Source organism: Bidens hawaiensis, unplaced genomic scaffold, assembly GCF_021521415.1.
Source record: "Bidens hawaiensis isolate Kalapana, Puna unplaced genomic scaffold, B.hawaiensis_p1.1 tig00008037_1, whole genome shotgun sequence".
NCBI lineage: Eukaryota > Viridiplantae > Streptophyta > Magnoliopsida > Asterales > Asteraceae > Bidens > Bidens hawaiensis.
In genome coordinates, this window is record NW_027491564.1 from 497,570 (window position 1) to 512,906 (window position 15,337).

The 15,337-nt window shown below is 34.9% G+C and overlaps 2 protein-coding genes across 2 annotated transcripts; both read right to left on the bottom strand.

The window, feature by feature from the left end:
* Positions 1-1,055: 1,055 nt before the first annotated feature.
* LOC143636661 (protein SHORT INTERNODES-like) lies at positions 1,056-3,008 on the bottom strand. Its single transcript, XM_077104197.1, has 2 exons — positions 2,286-3,008; positions 1,056-1,560 (listed from the first exon to the last, which is right to left on the bottom strand). Exons 1-2 carry the CDS (start codon positions 2,974-2,976, stop codon positions 1,184-1,186), a joined length of 1,068 nt encoding a protein of 355 aa, XP_076960312.1. The 5' UTR covers positions 2,977-3,008; the 3' UTR covers positions 1,056-1,183.
* Positions 3,009-14,392: 11,384 nt separating this feature from the next.
* On the bottom strand, positions 14,393-15,031 carry LOC143636667 (uncharacterized). The gene has a single exon (XM_077104201.1). The coding sequence runs from the start codon at positions 15,029-15,031 to the stop codon at positions 14,393-14,395; it is 639 nt and encodes a 212-aa protein (XP_076960316.1).
* Between the last annotated feature and the right edge of the window lie 306 nt (positions 15,032-15,337).

The window sequence follows — 15,337 nt, forward strand, 5'->3', positions numbered from 1 at the left end:
ACCCTACCATAGCATTGCTATTGGTGGGATATACTGAGTACGATGATGATGATGATGATGATGATATTTCAAACGGGTACCGAGTACCCATAATACTCGTACCTATATCCAAAAGTACCCGTATCTAAAATCTGTAAATCAGGGTATCCGTGTATCTATACTCGTACATGTACAAGTATCGATACGGGTACGAGTATTTAGGAAAAAAAAATCTCATCCCAAGCTTACATCAAGTCAACTTATGCGTATAATTAATCGAAGTTAGCCATAAGACGATCTTTGGTCGGAAGTGGGAAGAGCGCCTCCACGTGTGGTTATCTATGTGACTCTTAATTGGTAGCACTCCATCTCAATCTCTCCTCTGACCTCTCACATCCTTCTCATAGCACGGGTGCACCCTTGTAGACGAATTCCTGGGTGTGTCCGTCTTTCTATCCCACATCCTCCTTGTATGTTTCTCTTTCTTCAACATTAGACCACGGGCTTCTGCAATAGAGGTAGTCTAACGTAGCTAATGTAACAAGGTTTGGGTTCATGCTAATACGTGTACGTAGCCCCTATAATCATTACCGATCATTTAAACGACATATAACTATATCTAAATACACAATTGCACACATGCATAACATGTCTAGAGTAGACACAAATATAATCGGAAAACAATATGTTAAATAATGAATTATGAACTTCTTTAGAACTTTGAAAATAAAAGGCATTATAACCCGGCATGTAAACGGGTAAACGGCAAAAAGCTACCTCGAGTTCAAAACCCAAGCAGAAAGTAATTACAGTTTATAAAATAGTAAACAAATGTAATTAATAAAATTATTATTCAAGCAAAATACCATTCTCCAAGAATTTTATGCCTTAATGACTTCTAATTTTCTGAGCACAAATCCAAATGCAGAACAGTACTACATATGGAAACTGGAAGAACAAATTCATCTGCCACCCAAACTGCCATTTTGAATTCTTTTAAAACAATATTTTATGCATTTAAATGTTTTGTTAACTTCATCTAACTTGATAAAATAACAAAACCTTGAATCAATAAACATTGTTTCACTGATCATAGCATAATAGTTCATCACAAATCTGTCACATTTTTCTTACATAAGAATTTTTTAATACTAACATTAAAATCAACGCATGCAAATGATCTATCAAATCTTGCTTGCATATTTCAAGATCTTGGAGGCGGGAAGAATTGTGTACCGGCCATGAACGCATTGAGTGGAGTTGGGTATATGGTAGGATCAATGGAGGCAACATCTGGATTCGCAGTGGTGGCGGCAGCTCCCATTGTGCCGGAAGTGATGAGGTTAAGTTGTTGGGTAGCACCACCATCCCCTGCGGCCGAGGAGCTGTCTCCACCACCAGGGTGGTTGTACCGGCCCTCGACACCGTGGTCATAGAGAATTCCCTTGAAAACATGCCCGCCTATGTTAACCGCGGTCTGATAAGCCAGCTGCTCCTCCCCCTCATCCATTGCACTCACTCTAACACACCGAAACACAGCCGGAGAATTCACTTCGGCCGGAAAATGTCCCATTTCCAACCCTATAATATATTTAATATAAACAACATTATGTTCATATAATTTTAAATATTTTAGAACTAGCTAGGTTATGTTCTTTTTAGCATGGTGGTAATATATTAAAATCTAGCAACATGCTAGAAGGTAACATGTTACATAAAATAAAAGTAAGAGAGTAACACCTATTCAACAAGTTACATCACTTATATGTATATATGTTTAATTTTATAATATATGTTGAAAAAAACAGTAGATATTTTTCTGAGAAAGTTTAACCACAATAGTAGAAAAGATCAAATCACTTGAATGTTGGTATAATTGAGTACTCTATCTTTAACCAACAACACGCAAATGCGATGCGATGTTTCAAGGCACACACAGTTGCATACAGTAACACACTACATGTATCCATACCCCATAGATTTTATCTAGATATAGGGTTATGTGTGTGTGTGTGTATAATACACTCTCACCTACACACAGTAGCCCTCATTTCAAAGCCTATAAGTCTTGAAATATGAAGCTAATCTAAAGATGTATCAGTATAAGTATATGCATATGTGTGTGTGAATATATATATATATATATGTGTATGTTATGTTACATACATATGATGAATGAATGTTGGTAAAGAAAAAAACCAAGTGCTTTTTCCTCCAAAAAACAATAATTGAAAGCAAGATAGAATAATTTGAGGGTTTTTGTTTGTTTCTTGAAAATGTATAAACCAAAGTTTCAAAATCTTTACCTGAAGAAGTGTTGTGATGTGCCGGCAAATTCACCACACCACCACCGGTGACAAGCTGATGATCTTCCCGGAGTCTTTTCGGATTCTGATCTCCACCGCCTCTCATCATCAAGCTCAGCTGCTGATTACCCAAATGATCATGTTGCTGCTGATGGGTTAATAATCCAAGCTGTTGCTGCCGTTCCCGCCGTTTAGCTGCCGGAACCCACGTGCTTTTCACGTGAGTTTGACACTGAAACCCTCGGCTTTTACAGCAAGTTCTACACCGTGTGTATTGACAGTCTTTCTTAGCCTGGTTTCCACAGTCTTGACAGTTAACCCCACCGCTGCTGCCGCTTCCGCCGCCGTGATCTCCGCCGGAGATCCCATACCCAGCTTGCCTCATGGCTTTCCAAGGAGATGAGTATAAATTGTTGGTACTAATACTATTGTTATTATTGTTGTTGCTACTGCTGTTGAGACAGAGATCGTCAACACCACCAGACCCACTTCTGTAATGCGACGGTGGTTGGTGGCGGTGCTGGTGAAGGTGGTAATATTGCTGCCATAGCTCAAACCCTTTGGTGTAGATCTCTTCGTTTTTGAACAAATATAAACTATTTGGTGTGATTATACTGTCTTGTTCTTGTGGCTCTTGATCACCTTGTTTTGTAATCCCAAAAGAACCACCTACTGAAAAAAAACTAGACATTTTTCCAACTTAAAATTCTCAAAATCCATATCAAGAAATGCAGGAATTGAAAGATCTAGGGTTTATAAAAAAAAGGTGTGGTGTGTGTGTGAGGGAGTGAGGGAGAGAGAGTGAGAGAAACATTACATAATAATAATAATATTATAAAAGGTTAATGATAATATTATTATTTTGTTATTAATAATTAATAATAATAATAATAAGTGGGTTGGAAGAAAATGAAAAAGGGTATTGGATCATTCATTTGAATCATCGGGTGTCTTTTTGTTATTTGGATGCATTAAAATCAAGGCCCTGCAACGCCGCCATAGCCACTGCAAACCTTACTATTCCTGCTACCTAAATTTAATACAACATCTCTCTCTCTCTCTCTCTCTCTCTATAATCTATATGAATATGATCTCCCAATATTTCGTCTACAGTTGTCTGGCAGTTGCAAATAGAAGAGTGGTTTAATCTCGTCCGTCACATTCCAATCACACGTTCATTATGTTATCCACTTGGCATCTCTTCAGCTTTTTCTTATTCGTCCTTATACCGGAAAACACGCTTTGCTTTTCTCCTTTCCTTTCATTTCATCCCCTTTTCTTTTTTGTAAATATTACTTATCTTTAGTTTTATTTCTAAGCTTCATGTTATGTTATTTTCTAAGGTTCATATTAGAGAGTGCAATAGATGTCTATTTGTTTTTAATGATTTTGATCTTGGGTTGTTTTCATTGTTTCAAGTATTTTCTATTTATTTTTATTTATTTGTCCATCGGTTTGATTAGCTACATTTTAACGTTGAATCACGATCTTTATATGTTAGATATTTATGTTGTTCCTCCGCAATTGTTTTTCACACTCTCAATAACAAAATCATATAGCACCATCAGAAAACCCATATGATAAACAACAATGATGATAGCTCAAAACCGGTTCGCATGCCGTTACCGTGCAAGAAAGTCAAGTTCGATCCAAGGGCATTGTACCAATAGTTTGTAATTTGTGTTTCTAATCGATTATCTTTAATCTATACACAATGAAACTTTTCTTTTAAAACCTAACTCTTTTTATTTTAATAAGATTATTCAAAGTTTTTCGTTGAGGATAATTCATATTGGGGTTTTCAAAACTGATTCCTCAAAATCGTCAAATCGATTTAATGTCTTTATAATCTATCTATACTATTAAAGCAATAGGTTTTTTGAACAAATGACATCTACCTATTGGTTTATTACTATAGTTTCCATGCATACCTGAGCTTCTCAAATTTTCTTGATAATTAAATAATTCAAAAATAAATAATAATATTATTCAAAAGTACTAATTCAATTCATATATTACTACCAACTAGGATAGTGGCCCGTGTAATACACGAGCGAAAAATAATAAATTTGTTAGATAAATTTTGCATTTAAACTTATTTATTTGTAACATTGGAATTAATAATTTTTAAACTTATAATCATAAGGTTAACCTTGAAAAAAGATAATAGAAGTTAAAAACCTAACACTTTGTAAGTAATGAATTTTTTAAATTAATAAGTATTACACAATAAATATTCATGAAACATTTATTTTATTATTTGTCATTAACATTAAAAATCTACTGTTGATAACTTTAAACCATAAAATAATATTGAAAATACCATTTAGATGTGCATGTTTATTAAAAACCATCCAAGTTAACAACTTTATTTTGTAATAAAATTACATCTCCAAATATCTATATTACTTAAAACATCATACAACGTTTGCAAAACTTAAAAACTAAAGGAACCTTTCAGAAAATCACTGCTTAAAAATGTTAGCTTGAATTCGTTTCCCCTGTATTTAACAAAACTTAAAAATTAACTGGTGACAAACTTTATTTGAAATACAAAAAAACTCAATAGTTGATTTAAAAAACAAGTTAGCAGATCATGAATAATATATACAAAAAATAAAATAAGGAATAATCTAAAACCGTGGAGTATTATATCGTTGTTTTAAGAATTACAATACATTATCGAAAATCTTGTTATACTGTAAAAAACTGACTTTGGAAATTTTTACAATAATTTTAATGTTATATATTTGAAATATATTTTTTAATTGTTTTTCTAAAATAAAACGTTAGTTAATTATCATAATTAAGAATGCTAGTTACATATTTTAACTTTGAATTCTAGTAACAAAAGAGTTTAAAATTGTAAAAAGAAATAATATTTAGGAAATTGAATAATTAATAAAAGTTAATTAAGTGATTATTGAATTTAATTAATAAAGAAATTAGGTGGAAATATTATAAATAGTAATAGATTGTGTGGCATCATATGTGGATAAGCTAATGTGGTGCTATGTGGACAGTATGTTTTGCTTTAATAGTATAGTTAGAGTAGATTAGATTAGATTAGATTAGATTAGATGATTATGATTTTAAATAAAATAGTAACTCCTAATTTACTCATGTAAAGTTGACGAGAATTTTCTTGAAGATTTACGAAGAATTGTTCAAAACCTTGCCTAATTTATCAAGAAAAGGGGGAGATAAAACTTTCAAAGAGCTTATTGGATCGTTATATTTCTATCTTCGCAAGTGTTTCTTAAAAAATTACTGCAATTCGGGTGGTAATTAGTGATTGCAAAACTATGTTTGACCGGGTTCGAAACTACAATTGTTCTTCGATCGTGGATTGATTTGTTCAAGATTGAAACCTGATTATGTGGGATACGAGTGTCTTTCCAATTACTTCTTTCTGAGGGACTTTGATCCTGACTATGTTGGCTACGAGTATTCGGCGGATTGCTACTGTTGAAGGGGACAATTCTTGAATGGGTTGATCGTGTTGAAGAATATACGTGTCTTGTCATCAGATTGATGAATTTGATCGTTCAAGATTGATTAACAAAGGTTGGAACTCTGAATCATATGCCTAAAGCATTGGCTAAGCGTCCTAACGAATGGGATGTCGAGGGGCTTCAAAGAGTTATATTTTGGGATAGACGTTATCAAGAGAGTGAAGATCGATGTGAAAGATGAGGAATGATTGGGTTGTTTATGAAGATGTGTGACGAGGTTAAACGTAAAGACATTTTTACGTTACCAATGTGGCAGATAGCCGAGGATTTGTTGCTGATTGACTCGTTTGATCGAACCATATCAAATGTCAGTTGGATGATCGGAATGATCACCTGGAGATGCTAATTTGAGGGGGAGATCTGATACAAGTAGCTAAAAGTTGTTGGTTTGCTTAAAAAGAGTTATATTTTGTCTGTTCGCACAAGCCCGAGAATCATCAGTCAAGGGGGAGGTTGGATGTACGGCTAATGATATGCAGTTAAAGTATTAGCGGTTAAAGTATTCGACTTTAACGTATTCTTCGTTAACGTATTCTATGTTAACGTATTCGTCGCTAAAGTATTCGACGCTAAAGTATTGTAGACTAAAGTATTGGATGCTAAAGTATTGGAAAACATTCGACAGCTACGGACAAGGGGGAATCTGTAAGTGCACGGATTTGGTGTCCGCAGCTGTTCGAATAGGATAGGGGTTGTTTAGTTTTTATATTAATGTATAAAGGCACATTCGCTAAGGATGTTTAGCGAATGGGCCTTATTCGTTAAAGACTAGACATATTCGTTAAAGTAATGCCCATTCGCTAAGGATGTTTAGCGAATGGGAGGTCATTCGCTATGGGAAGCCTCATTCGTTAGTGATGTTAACGAATGAGGAGGACTGCCTATAAATAGGCCTTCCCTAGTGAATGTGCATAGAGATCTGTGCCATATTTATCCCCTGTAACGTTATGCTGCCAGATTCTCTCCAGGCTTAATGTATTGATCTCCATTAACGTATTGATTGAACACGACTTAACATATCGATTTGCGACTAATTCCTGGCTCGTAAACATTCGTATAACGTATTCTCAGTTTTGATCAGTTTCGGTTCGGGTTTTGACCGGTTTTTGGCCGGTTTCGGTTCGGTTAACCGGTTTGGAACCGGTTTTAGTGGAGAAAATTACAAACCGGTTCCAAACCTACGATTTCAATCGATTCTAAACTGGTTTCTAAATAATCGGTTTCGGTTTAGTTTTCGGGTCGGTTTGGTTAACCGGTTTATTTGCCCACCTCTAGAAAAAAGATACAATTGTGACTAAACTGAATCCTCTATGTTGTCCCGTTTTTAATATTCAACGTGTCAAATAAAAGTATTCACTTTTAAGCATGTGTCCAATAAAAGGATTAATTCAAACGGTTAGTCATTTTAATATTCTTTATTTACCCTTCAAATGTTATATAATAATGCTTTTTTAATAAAAGTGTAGTGTCAAGGCCAAGAGAACCACTGAGTAGCATTTCGAACGGTAACAATTTATTTATAACGCTTTAACACAGTAACATATATTTAAATTTATTTTGTTATGTTATTAACTTCAAGTTAAAGCTTACATCAAAGGATACAATATAATATAAACATGAATAAGTATTTCTGTCACACCCCAACCTAAGGCGGAAAAGCCGGGGCGTGATCCTATTGCTCACAGATCGAAGATACTATCATAAATATAAATGACAATATCTAATTAATTATTTTGTTCAAATAATACACACAATAATCGAATAAGACAAAACAATTCAAATAAATAATTACAATCATTTAAATTCAAGTTTATCTTCAATATAACCCTAAGGTCTTTCTAAGTGTCCATCCTTCAACTCAGGCAACCTGCATATGCGTAGAAAATGGAGTTTTGTCAACAAATATGTTGAGTGAGTTTACCACAAATTTTGTAATAAAATAAGGATAATATAATAAATATGATATAGTATGATAAATAAGCAAAACGTAATAATGCGGTAATTAAATCAAGCCATGAGCAAATAAGTTGTCGATTAAACCATTGCCAAGCGAATCGGGCGCCGGTAAATCAACCATGAGCAAATAATGAGAATAAGACCGTTGCCAAGCGAATCGTGCGGTGGTCAATAGTATGAGAACCCTCTCCAAGGGGATATGTCAAGCGATTGCATACAAAGACAAGTAAACACATAGCATGTATATTTGATTAATCACCCACAATTATACGTTTGCTATTTTTAATATATATATATATATATATAGGATGGTATACGCATATGTCCCCAAAACGTTTTAGAAAACTGTTTAAAAAATAGGGGAATGATAAAACTCACATGATCGATTAAGCCAAACAGGAATGAATATGTCAAGAAAACGATAATCACACTACTCGAAATGCCGACAAGAATCCTAATTGAATAATATTATAAGTGAATTATAAATGATATAATACGTATAATGGATTTGGGATTTCGATGTGGATTGAGTTACAATTATGATCGGTATGTTATGGATTTAACGATTACTCTCTAAGTATTATTATTATTATTATTATTATTATTATTATTATTCAATTATAGCAATCATTGTTTGTCATAAAATCGGTTTACGAATAATTAGTTTAAATAAATATGAATTGAGATCTTATTATAATAATAAACGGTTAATTATATAATTATCACAAAATTTATATTTTGGAAATTTAAACGAAATTCGATGGTAAAAGTATATTTAATACTTTTAATACGTTAAATACATTTATTATAGTTTTTGTTTTTTTTAAAAAACAATATATATATATATATATATATATATATATATATATATAAGTAAAATAAATATAAGTAAAATTTCATAAAGATATTTTAACAACGAGAAGCCTTAATATTAGTGTCGGATTTTAATAAAATAAGGATGGTTTATTATTAACAAACTACATATACATATACATATACACACGAAACTTGTAACAAGACTTGATAGATACGAAACTTTTAGCTTTATGATGTCGGTTTAAAGAAAATATTGTTTAATTACTATTTTAATATTAATTATAATATATTATATATCATTAAAACAATTTAAAACAACTAAAAAAAATAACAACACCCAAAAACGTGCTGCTGGGACTCGAACCCGCGTGTCTAGCCGGCTTGAAACTTGAACACACACACAACCTAGCCAACTGAGCTATGGTTTCAGTTGGTTAGGACTTGTAAGCGAACATATATATACAGTAATTACTTAAGCCCAAACTTGATTATGAACCCTAATTCTGCAATCGATCAATTCGTTCAATATTCGTTTAATTAATGTTAGGGTTAATGTTAAAAGCATCAAAACGAACTTACACATATAAAGTATTACCTGAATCGTTGAGTAATCACGGGTTAATTGCGAATTAACAGGGCCGGCCAAAGGATGATGACGAACAGGGTATAACGAGACCTTGATAATCAAATTAAATATGGGGCTTCAGTTGGCGCTTATATTAGGGACGTGCAGACACGAGGAATGGTGTTATGGTTAAGCCTAAGTTATATACTCAAATCCTAAGTTAGGACGTTTAACAAACGAATCAATACGTATTAATTTGGATCTTGTTTCTTAATTATAGGATTGGTTTAGGCCGATAATGATACGGAAGATCACAAACGCAATCCAATTCTTAATTTAGAACGATAATTGTGGCTTAAGTAATTTAACCGGGTCGCGGATTGGGTATACGGGTCATGGGTGACGGGTTTGGGTAAATGGGTCATAAAGAGAATGTTAAAAATTGCATTTTAGTCCCTATTGATTGAAGGTGGAAACATTAGAGGGTTAAAGTTTAGTTTCTGGTTAAAAACTTACATTGTTTGAAAGTTAAATATATTTTAAATAAATATAATAAATAAATATAATTTGTATAGAAATTCCTCGATAAACGTGATACCTTTTTAGTGTAAAAATTCCCCGATCATAAAACGGTTCGAGTAACGGGTATGAATTAGTACGTGGGAAACCGAGTTGTTACAGTCTCCCCTACTTTAGGGAATTTCGGGAAATTCCCTAAATTAAGGAAAACCACAACATCATCGTTTTGAAAACAATTATACTTTTAACGAAAATATCATAACATAGAACTTATAATAACCGAAGCAACGCTTCAAATGACAATCCGATAAGGGCACTTATATATAGGATGTACCAGCGGCGTATCCACCATGTCCTTATCATCTCATCATTAGTACCGTTACCCTAGCTACCTTTGATTCTAAATCATGACACACAATATACGTATTATGATTTCCATGCGAGGACTTGAATAATTATGTTCCGGACCATAATTACTCTTATCGTCGGATGGTCCGCATAACTCGTTTCATCATGTGAGTTATAAAAATTTAAAATCCTCATTTTGAAAGAAACAAACATTTTTGATAAATTTAAAATTCAAAAGGTGATAAAGGTTCGAGTTTGATTAATAAAACCATGTAATTCTTGTTATATCTTTTGATTATTAAGAGTAAGATTTGGAAATCGAAAGAAAATGGGTTTCTTGAAACAAACGCTCTAATGAATTGTGATGGATATGAATAAGATGATAAGGTAAAATTACAAAAGCTTAACGAATTATAAAAAGACACGTCATTCATAAGATGAAACGTGCAACATAGTTCAACTAGAAAATCACCAAACGTCACAAATAACCAAAAAATCAATACGATGCATAAACGGAAAGATAAGATAGTCTTAAAATAGAAATAAAGAAAGCAATAAAATCTTCAAAGATCTTTAGTTACGATTGACTTGATTCCCTTGACTTAGAGCACTTGAGGTACTTGGATCCATGATGACCTGAGCAGCAGCAGTAGATGAATTTGGGATAGCTTGGATAGGTTGGACTTGAACAACTTGCATAAGTGGGGTTGGGTTGAAGTGAGTTGGGTAAACTTGAGCTTGCGGGTATAGAGTGGGATAAGGGTGAGTCATATTGGTGATAGGAGCTTACAGTGGATATGGTTGATGGGTCGGGACTTGAAAAGCAGTAGGGATGTAGCAGGAGGCAGGCATAGCTTGGGCTTGATGTGCATGGATAAGTCGAGGGCATGCATTGCGAAGATGACTAGGATCTCCGCAATTATAGCAAGCATGGGTTTTAGGAACACTGGGTTGAGCAGGTGTGGTAGTTTGAGTATCGGAGAGTGCACGATAAACGTTAGCAAGGTGACCATAACGGTTGCAAGTAGTGCACAAGCGACATGGAGATTGAGGCGGGTGATGGTAGTTGCAAACGGAGCATAACGGAAAAGTTCCAGTATAGTTCTTCTTGTTAGGAGCATCTTGGTTGGAAGGTTGTGGGTTGGTTTTGTTAACAGCATACTTGCGGAGGTTGGCTTTACGTTTGTGGTGAGAAGGATGACTAGTGGATTTGGGTTCGGCCTTAGCATCGGTGGAGGAATCAGTTTTAGAGTTGTCAAGGGTAGGTTTAGCACCTTACTAGGCAAAGTTCCATCTCTAACATGGTCATCAGACAGTGAAGCAGCAAGAGTAATAGCTTCCTCGATGGAGAGAGGGTCTTGTAACACCCCGTAACCGCAGCGGAAACGTAAACGGGATGCAACAGACACCTCTGATATCAACCACATTGTTTATAAAGAAAACTGAATGCATTAATATACTTCAAATTACATTATCTTGTATTCCATTACCGTCTAGGTGATACACACATCATACAATACGATACATAATTCTATTTATTATAATGTATCCTAACATTCCGCACGCAAATCTTACACACATCAAGCACTTAGCACGTAAGCAATCACTTCATCTTAGTTGTACCTGAAAAGCATGTGAGAAAACGGGTCAACTACGAATAGTTGGTGAGTTTCACAATTTGAGTAAACCATGATAAATCCATATCAAAATATAATATTATCTGGGGACACTGTTAACCCAGTACTGTACTCATTCCGGGGGCAATGTTAACCCAGAAACACGATGTAATTATGCTGAGCCCACAAGCGAAACCTCTGTCTGGGGACACTGTTAACCCAGTACAGTACTCATTCCGGGGACAATGTTAACCCAGAAACACTTCTAAGGACATCTGGGGACACTGTTAACCCAGTACTGTACCCATTCCATACGATTCCCGTACAATAAAACATTTATAATTACACGCAAATCCATGCGTTCAGTATGTACTTAAACATTTCAATAGTAACATGCTTCCGCCCCGGGAAAATATTTAAAAACAGTTCAGAAAAAGGGGCTCGTGAAACTCACCTTAGCACATGCAAGCAGGTAACAACAATCATTATCAGTTAACACGTCCAATCTGTAATATGATCCCTACGATCGTTACTATACACTCATTATTAATATAACTTAAACCAAGTTAACCGGTACATCTGGGGACACTGTTAACCCAGCACTGTACCCGTTCTGGGGGCAAGGTTAACCCAGAAACACTTCTCCGGACTCAGATTGTGATGTCGTTTAGAGTTCCAGGGTCACAATTACTATTAGTCGTTTTTCTCGTTTTGCGTGCCTAGCACGGTTATCCGTTTTTACGTTTCAAAAATGAGTTCGGTCACACACGACCCGAAAGTGGTGGTTGACTGATAATTTAATTAAAGTTGTGAAATTAAAGCTCGGTTTAGACGCCCCGATTGGCCGCGGGACCCGTTTCCGTCTTTAGCGTACCGGAAACTGTTAAATCGGACAAAAATTACTCAAATCATCCGAATTATTTTCGGATGATTTATTTTTACTTGTTTAACTCAATTATATGAAAAATAGTTCATTTTTAGGGTTTTTATACAACAGTCAGCTCGCTTAGGCGAACTTACTGGTTTACGCGTTTTAAGCTTTAAAAGTTTGTTTTTATTTCCTTTTTAGCACAAATAATTATCCATTTACTCTCGGATCTTGAAATTTAGCACAAATCACTTTTTGACAGTGGGGAATTTTATAAAAATATTTCCAGAATTAATTTCTATATTTAAAATTTGTTTATCTATTTTTAAACACCATTTAAACACTAAATATGTCGTAAATACCAAACGATCTTAGAAAAATCCCAAATTTTTCCTGGATGTCCCCTGCCATCCACATAGTCCCCTGTAATTTTTCCAGAACCAAAATCTTCCATTACATGCCATTTTCACTTAGACTTTTCCAACGGACCTCAAATTTTGTAGAGTTAGAACTCGTTTAACCGAAAAGTTAGAACTCGTTTAACCGTTTAACCGAAAAGTCTACTTAGACTTTTCCAACGGACCTCAAATTTTGTGTGTGACTTATACATGATATAAAAAGCTTATCTGAAATTTTCCAGAATTTTTCATGATATTTAACTATTTTTCACCATTCCATTAAATTCACCAAATATTCATCCTTTATCCAAAAATTACCAAAAATTCACAGAACTCTTATTTTCATGTGTAGAACATCCCTGTAAAATTTCATGACCTAACTCTAAACCATCAACAATCTGTCCCAAAACACATACACCGAACATAAACCGAATATACCTTTCGTTTTCCGCCACTACAAGCTACAAACTCGTCTTTCCGCCTTATCTACCACTAAACACAGAGCCTACAAACAACATACCACAATACCAAGCAAGTTACACTCACGATCAAGCCATTTCTTTCATGGTTTCGGTTATGATTCCAAAAACAAAGATTTAACCGTAAAAATTCGTTTTTGATTCGTTTAACTCCTTTCTTGGACCAAGATCCCTTGTATAACCCGTATACATCACTTGATCATGCAAGAATCGGTTTTCATCTTTGAAACCTCATTTTCTTGCAAACAAACTCAAGAAACGAAGATGAACACGTGAATAACTCGATCATTACCTTGTTTTTCTTGATAGAACTCTCGGTTTTTGGATGAAATTATTGAGAGAATGAATGGATTGTTGAAATGTTTTGATGAAAAAAGAAAATGAAGGGCCAAGGGCACACCCTTGGTCCGATCGGGATTTTGAGATGGTGGGGTGGGACCCACCTTTTCATTCTAGGCCACATGTTTGGATTCTCGTAATCCGGATAATGTTTTGGATAATCTGGTTCAGTTCGTTTTTCGGTTAAATGTCTAATTCGGCTTAAAACGAGGCTAAAACGGTCGTTTTTCGGCTAAAAATGAAATTTATATAAAACCACTTTAAAAAACTTAAACCATGACTTCCATTAACTTAAAATACCATGTTATTAATAATTGTGCATCTTTTTCGGCTTGATCGGTCGTCTCTTGCTCGGTTTGGTATTAAAGGTTTCGTTTAACGTACCGTCGTACCATTAAATCGAAATTCTTTTTCTGTGCCGAACTTTACTTATCCCGAAGCATTAATACTTCGTATAATCACTAAATATTATAGATATCGTCTATAATTGAACCCTCGATTCGTTCGGGTTTCAATAACTATCGATCGAATAATCGCATATTCAATACGATGAATTATATATTCACGTACAATCAATACAGTGAACCATGTATTCTCGTATAATTACTATGGTAATTCATGTACCCGACATTAAATATGTCGTAACTATTGTCTACCGGTTAGGGTATACTTGGTTTCGTCGGAATCGTTACAGGTCTCGACTAACCACAACATCACGGAAGATCGTCGGCAATCCACGAATGTATTTGCGAATACCACGAGCCAAAGGGGTTACAAGGTGAGGTACTAGCAGGCTAAGTTCCTTAAAACGGTTCGAGTAGGTTGAGTTGTCACCACCAATTTGTTTAAGCTCCCAAAACTCAGTCTCGAGCTTTTGTAGTTCATGCTCGGGACAAAACTCTCTCTTCATTGCATCTTTGAGTTCCTCCCAAGTCATAGCCAAAACTTCTTCAACACTGTGGAGGTCCTTATAAGAGTTCCACCATGTGAGAGCTCGTTCTTCAAAGACACTCGATGCAAACCTAGTACGCTTATCTTCTGGACATTCGTAGTGGATAAACTTGTTCTCCATTTGTTCAAACCAACGAAGGAGCTTAGTAGCATTCTCCTCGCCAAGATAAGAAGGGGGTTTAGCACTTGTGAAGTTTTTGTAGTGATAGTTTTTTAGTGTAGCCGAAGTAGCGGATCCACTTGAGTTGATATTTTGCAGTTGAGCCACGATCTTGGGTAGGGCAGTAGTGAACTCCTTAGTGATTCTAGCAGCCAGACGACGATCATGAGGGGTCGACGAACAACGGTGGTTATGACGATGAGCGCAAGAAGACATTCTACGAGGATCAACAATGAAAATGTGTAAGATGACAGGTGAGTTGTAGGAATGAGTTAATATGAAATAACAGGGATGCGTATGTATATGTGTATGTATGTATATGAATTAGTGCTTGTGAAGACTCGAGGACGAGTTGGGATTGAAAATAATATGTATGTGTTGGAAGCATGTAAGTAATTGAACAATATTTATAAAATTTTCCAAGAATAAGATAACCAAACACATTAAATGAGTTGACCTCCCATGAGCTTTCCATGGCAATTTGAATGGTCCAACTTAATAAAGCAACATAAAGTTTGTGAA

What these genes read in the sequence shown, in the direction of transcription:
- LOC143636661 (XM_077104197.1), bottom strand. Translation starts at nt 2,976, where the DNA reads ATGTCTAGTTTTTTTTCAGTAGGTGGTTCTTTTGGGATTACAAAACAA. An exon ending in ACATCACAACACTTCTTCAG is followed by an intron (nt 1,561 to 2,285) that starts GTAAAGATTTTG and finishes AATATATTATAG; the next exon opens with GGTTGGAAATGGGACATTTT.
- LOC143636667 (XM_077104201.1), bottom strand. Translation starts at nt 15,031, where the DNA reads ATGTCTTCTTGCGCTCATCGTCATAACCACCGTTGTTCGTCGACCCCT.